The following is a 6,638-nucleotide window of genomic DNA, read 5'->3' on the forward strand; positions in this document are numbered from 1 at the left end:
GAAGGAAGGAAGGAAGGAAGGAAGGAAGGAAGGAAGGAAGGAAGGAAAAATGGAAAAGAAAGGAGGAATTACAAATCAACTCTGTAAAGTTTCCCCTTAGTTCAAACAAGAACATTACCTTATGTAATCATGCTTTTAAACTCCAACCTTTGTAAAAACGTTTTTTTCTTTCATATGTTAACATTATAACTATTTATTTGTAACTACCTTAACCATAAAAAATATTCTGTGGTTAAAAAAGAGAAAATGGTTGGTCTATAATATGAACATGTGTCACTTAATCATTTTTCTTGAGCTTTCATCTCACTTTTAGTCAAACCTCTACATGTAACCAAGTTTTGTCTTTCTAAAATCACTAAGATTTCTCTGAATTTCTCAATATTCCCAAAATATTTCTTGGAACACTAAATAACATTTCCAGTCCAAAAAACTAAGAAGTTAACTAAGAAGCCCTGATAAAGAATCTGTAACATGCCAAACACAGAAAAGTCAATCAAGAGATAATTACTTTTATTTATTTTTTTTTTAATTTTTTTCCAACGTTTTTTATTTATTTTTGGGACAGAGAGAGACAGAGCATGAACGGGGGAGGGGCAGAGAGAGAGGGAGACACAGAATCGGAAACAGGCTCCAGGCTCCAAGCCATCAGCCCAGAGCCTGACGCGGGGCTCGAACTCACAGACCGCAAGATCGTGACCTGGCTGAAGTCGGACGCTTAACCGACTGCGCCACCCAGGCGCCCCGAGAGATAATTATTTTTAAAGAGGTCAACTTCCAACTAAGAATGATACTAGGAATAGGAACTAAAAAGCCCCCAAAAGCAAAAGAAAACTTTACATTACCTCTTCTTTAATTTCTTCTTTTTCTTGGACTGGTGGTTTTGGCTCAGGCTTAACTGGTTCCAAAGGTGGAAGGTAGTTCTTGGTGTAGAGACTTTCAAACAGTTTATCCACAAAACCTGAAGTTTCTAAGGAGAAGAAACAGTATTTAAATATTGCACAAACAATAACTGAAGACTGACAACACGCTCCTCAGCAAAGCTGAGGAAAACAGAACACCTTCCACACTGGCAGTGGAATCAAAACTAAGTCTGTCTATACTTTATGAGGGAGATTCCCATGTCTGGGTTTTTAAATCCTTTGTACGTTCTTGCTTATGTACAAAATGATGTATATGCAACACTGAGTACAAAATAGTAAAATGCTGGAAAAAGAACAATTTTCATGAATAAGAGACTAGTTAAATAAAGTATGTCACAACCATACAACAGAATACACAGAGCTCTAAAGAGAATGAATATGGATAACATCACATCTCAAAGACACAAACTAAATATTTGTATCTGTTTATATGTGCATAAAAAAACTCTGAAAGGACACAGACAAAAAATGACAAGGTTGTCTACTGGAAGCAGGAAGGAAACAAACGAAAAACAAGTGAGACAGACTTTTCATGATATTTTTCAAGATACATACCTTTAATTGTTGGATTAAATGTACTGTCTATTCAAAAATTTCATTATAAACATTTTAAAATCACTTGGAAAAATAAAGTTTGGTACGAGAATGATATGAAAATATCTTGTTGTGTTTTACTTAAAAGCTACTGTATTTTGTAACTTTTTCAGATTAACTGAATGGGGGAACCAGATGAATTTATTAAAAACTACAGGGTGTATTAAAAATATAGCACAGAATCTACTTACACTGTAATTATACATTTTATATAAATAGCTATTTCTAAAATGTAAAATGAGTTTTTCTTCAGAAAAGTATGTTTTCAAAAAACTTTATGGTATTAATTTGTGTAGTAAGCATTTTCTGTGATTATAGAACTGTTAGGCCTTGTTAACTGTTACACCTAACTTTAAAACAATAAATTGATCAGACCCTTCAAAACTCTTTATGATCAAGACTCTCTCCATATGCTTCTGTACTTCTTAAAACATTTTTTAAAACATGTATCACTTTTGTAATTTAAAAGACCTATAATACAAGGTGCATAGGTGGCTCAGTCAGTTAAGTGTCCAACTCTTGATTTTGGTTCAGGTCATGATCCCATGGTCCTGGGATCAAGACCCGTGTCAAGCTCTGCAATGAGCGTGGAGTCTGCTTGAGTGTCTCTCTGTCTCTCTCTCTCTCTCTCCCCCTCTGCTCCTTCCCCATTTGCATCTTCTCTCTCACTCTCTCTCTCTCTCAAAAAATTGAAAAAATAAAAGACCTATAACCCAAGGAAGAACTGTGGGGTGCCTGACTGACTGGCTGTGTCAGAAGAATATGTAGCTCTTGATCTCAAGGTCATGAGTTCCAGCCCCACATTGGGTACAGAGATTTCTTAAATAAACAAACTTACAAAGAAAAAGAGGGTCACCTGGGTGGCTCAGTCAGTTAAGTGCCAACTCTTGAATTCGGCTCAAGTCATGAACTCACAGTTTGTGAGACAGAGATATAGAACCCCGCATCAGGCTCTGTGTCAAGTGCACAGGGTCTGCTTGTGATTCTCTCTCTACCACACTCTCTGCCCCTACCCCGCCCATGCATACATACATGCCTCGCTCTCTGTCTCAAAAAACAAACATCTAAAACATAATTATAGGGGTGCCTGGGTGGCTCAGTTGGTTGGGCGTCCAACTTCAGCTCAGGTCATGATCTCGCAGTCCATGAGTTCGATTCCCATGTCAGGCTCTATGCTGACAGCTCTGAGCCTGGAGCCTGCTTTGGATTCTGTGTCTCACTCTCTCTGCCCCTCTCCCACTAGCACTGTCTCTCTCTCTAAAATAAACTTTAAAAAAATTTTTTTTTAATATTTATAAAAAAGAAACAAAAGCATAGCTAAATACCTAACATAATATTCAAGATAAACTATTGTTTTTTTTTAAGATTACAAGGGCATATATTCATTTAAAACTACTTTGACATGTAATACAAATATATATATATATATACATATATACATATATACATATATATATACATATATATATATATATATATATATATATATATATATATAAGTTCAGAGCCATGCAGTCCAATACAGAAGCCACGAAACACATGTAGCTGTTTAAATTAATTTAAATCTAAAAATCAGTTCCTAGGGCGCAGAGGTAGCTCAGTACATTAAGCAGCTGACTTCGGCTCAGATCATGTTCTACCAGTTCGTGGGTTCGAGCCCTGCGTCAGGCTCTGTGCTGACAGCTCAGAGCCTAGAGCCTGCTTTAGATTCTGTGTCTCCCTCCCTCTGCCCCTTACCTGCTCACACTCTGTCTCTCTGTCTCAAAAGTAAACATACATACATACATAAAAATTAAAAACATAAAAATCAGTTCCTAAGTCACATTAGCCCCATTTCAAGAGCTCAAAAGCTGCCAGGAGCTACTGAATTAGAAAAGGAAGATATAAACTATACTCATCAGTGTACAAAGTTCTACTAGACCATGCTAGTCTACAAAGACATATACGAACGTAACTGATTTTATCTCTGGTGGCAAATTTATGGCTATTAATTTTCTTCTCTTTTAAAGAATGTTTTATAAGGGCTCCTGGGTGGCTCAGTTGGTTGGGCATCTAACTCCTGATTTCAGCCCAGGTTATTATCTGACAGTTTGTGGCCTCAAGCCTCTCCTCAGCTCTGCACTGATAGAATGGAGCTTGCTTAAGATTCTCTCTCTCCCTCTCCCTGTCCCTCTCCAGCTCACATGCATGTTCTCTGTCTCTCTCTCTCCCTCTTTCAAGATAAATAAACTTAAAAAAAAAAGTTTTTGGGGCGCCTGGGTGGCGCAGTCGGTTAAGCGTCCAACTTCAGCCAGGTCACGATCTCGCGGTCCGGGAGTTCGAGCCCCGCGTCAGGCTCTGGGCTGATGGCTCGGAGCCTGGAGCCTGTTTCCGATTCTGTGTCTCCCTCTCTCTCTGCCCCTCCCCCATTCATGCTCTGTCTCTCACTGTCCCAAAAATAAATAAACGTTGAAAAAAAAAATTTTTTTTAATTAAAAAAAAAAAAAAAAGTTTTTAGGGGCACCTGAGTGGCTCAGGTGGTTAAGGGTCTGACTTCAGCTGAGGTCATGATCTCACAGTTCGTGGGTTCAAGCCTGTTTCCGATTCTGTCTCCCTCTCTCTGCTCTTTCCCCATTTGTGCACATGCACTAGCGCTCTCTCTCTCAAAAATAAATATTAAAAAAAAAGTTTTTATGATTCTTCTTGTGTACTGTTTTTTTAAAAAGTTACTAAAAATCTTTAAAGCTTTTACAACAAACTCTTAAATGTATATTTAAATATACATTTGCCTCTTACCCCAATGTCTTCACTACATTTATTTTTTTTTACTATTCTCATGGCTCTGTGTGTCACATGACTCTTCTAGTTTCATCACATGTAAACTAAGTAAAACAAATGAATACATTTAGAAAATACTCCTTTACAAAAATAGAAAACAAATACTCACCTGTACTGGGGAGGAATTCTAGAAGTATTATGTTTTTTGTGTATTAAAAAAAAAAAAGCCTTAAAATCCACCAAAAAAATATGTAATCCTGTTTTCCAAGTGAGAAGCCATATTTACTATCTTTTATTTCTCTGTAGACATTTCAGTTGAAGGTTATCTTCTCACAGCAATAGCTAGATCAACCAATGTGTGCATTATCCAAATTCCTTTCATCCATTCAACAACATTTACTGAATGCCTTCTATGTGCCAAGCATTATAGGTTCCAAGTCACCACTCTCAACAAAGGGAAAGACAAAAAGTAGGGGGAGGGGAAAAGACACACACACATATAAACATGCAAATAAACATATAACATGACAAAAAGTGACAAGTACGAGGAGAAACAAAATGAAGCAAGGCTGGGAAAAGGAAAGGGTGATTAGGGGCATGAGGTAGAATATACTGTACATAGAACGCTCAGGGGAAACATTTGAGGTAACATTTGAGGAGAAACCAGAAACCATAGAGAAGAAACCATTTCAAGCAAGGGTAAAACAAGTTCAAAATCCCTGATGTGGGAACATGTTTGCCATACTGAAAAAAAAAGGCAAGGGGGTCAAGGTAGCTAGACTGGAACAAGTGAGAGGGAGTGGTAGGGGATGAGGTCAGAGAATAAGCAGGGGAGCACTCCAGGACGCTATATGCAGGTCATGGAAAGGACTTTGGTAAGATAGGAAGTTGGAGGCACAAAGTAAAGAGGATCATGCCCATCTCTTCCTGGACAGCAAAAAGCTCCAGCCAAGAGGGAAAAAAACATAGCTTCATAGTCCTAATAAACAGTAAGCATAAATAGTTTCATCATCCTTAAACTGTTATCCCCAACCATCAACTAGATTCTGTCACAAGCCAAAGAGGATCCATTCACCTAAAAAACAAATGCTCCAATATAGGAAAGAAGCAGAGAAAGAAAGGGGGTTAAAAACAGTTCTTCCAAAATACATGATAAATAATTAACAGGGATCGGTATATTCAAATGTTTAAAGGGCAATGACTGATGTCTTTCCTTCCAAGTTTTTATCTCCAATATTTTATCAGAAAGTTTTAAATTTAAATTCTTAAATATGTGGCTGAAAGGCCACAATAATTACCTTTTTGTAAAAACACGTCAAGTTGATCAGCACAAAAGGCTTTCAATTCTTTCTCAGGTTTGTCCTTCTTGACCAGGGCTACAACATAGTTGGCTAAGGCTGAAGGGTCAGCATCACATCTAGATAGACAAAGAGAAAACAAAAATGTTTTAACTTTTTTTTTAAACAGCAATGTCATTAATGAAGTCACCCCTATTTTGGAAAGCTAAAGGTCAACAACTTTATTTCAAATAAAGTGACTGTGAATAAGTTAAATAAATAAATAAATACTGACTGACTGCAAACAAAGACGATTTTTATAACAAACAGCATACACACAGTACAAGCAAGATTTTCCTTTTATGCTTATTTTTATAAAATTGTCTATTTTCAATGTTCTAATTATACCCAGAATTTTGGGCCAAATCTACATTGATTTGCATCTCTCAATGGAAACAAGGAAAGGATGGCAACCAACCCGAGTTGCAGGGCTGTAGAAGCACTGGTCATATCTTCAGGAACTATCTGTTCCATGTGACCGTGAGGAAGAACCAGGGGAAATGATGGGACACCTTTCCTCATTTCCTATAACCCCAGGCACCAGCATCCAAAAATAGCAATCAATTCCACTGATAATCTTCTCGGTCTCTTGAAGATCTATTTTTTTTTTTAATGTTTTCTAACATTTATTCATTTTTGAGATACAGAGAGAACAGAGCGTGAGCTGGGGAGGTGCAGAGAGAGAGGGAGACAGAATCCAAAGCAGGCTCCAGGCTCCCAGCTGTCAGCACAGAGCCCAACATGGGGCTGGAACCCACTGACCGCGAGATCATGACCTCAGCGGAAGTCAGATGCTGAACCGACTGAGCCACCCAGGCACCCCAAAAGATCTCTTTAAAAAACGAGAACACAAGAAGGTTGACACCATAAATATTACTGGCAAACACTCTAGCAGCTCTAAGCAAGAAAGAAAAGATCTGGGAGCTAAAACAGAAAGGATAAGAGAAGTAGTAGAAGGGCAGCAGAAAGGATCTTTAGCTACTTCCCTTTTTTGTTTTGTCCTACCAACACCAACCCCCCCCACCCCCCC

At 37.9% G+C, this 6,638-nt stretch overlaps 1 protein-coding gene across 4 annotated transcripts in view; it reads right to left on the reverse strand.

The window, feature by feature from the left end:
• RBM27 (RNA binding motif protein 27) overlaps positions 1 to 6,638 on the reverse strand; it is a 75,140-nt gene that overhangs the window by 54,145 nt on the left and 14,357 nt on the right. For all 4 annotated transcript variants that reach the window (XM_040453663.1, XM_040453646.1, XM_040453653.1 and 1 more), the window contains exons 2-3: positions 5,570 to 5,688; positions 843 to 967 (exon numbers count right to left, since the gene is read on the reverse strand). In XM_040453663.1, coding sequence (XP_040309597.1) covers positions 843 to 967; positions 5,570 to 5,688 — 244 coding nt within the window. The remainder of the gene's footprint in view (positions 1 to 842; positions 968 to 5,569; positions 5,689 to 6,638) is intronic.

The sequence above is a fragment of the Herpailurus yagouaroundi genome, unplaced genomic scaffold, assembly GCF_014898765.1.
Source record: "Herpailurus yagouaroundi ecotype Mexico unplaced genomic scaffold, PumYag 29, whole genome shotgun sequence".
Taxonomy (NCBI): domain Eukaryota; kingdom Metazoa; phylum Chordata; class Mammalia; order Carnivora; family Felidae; genus Herpailurus; species Herpailurus yagouaroundi.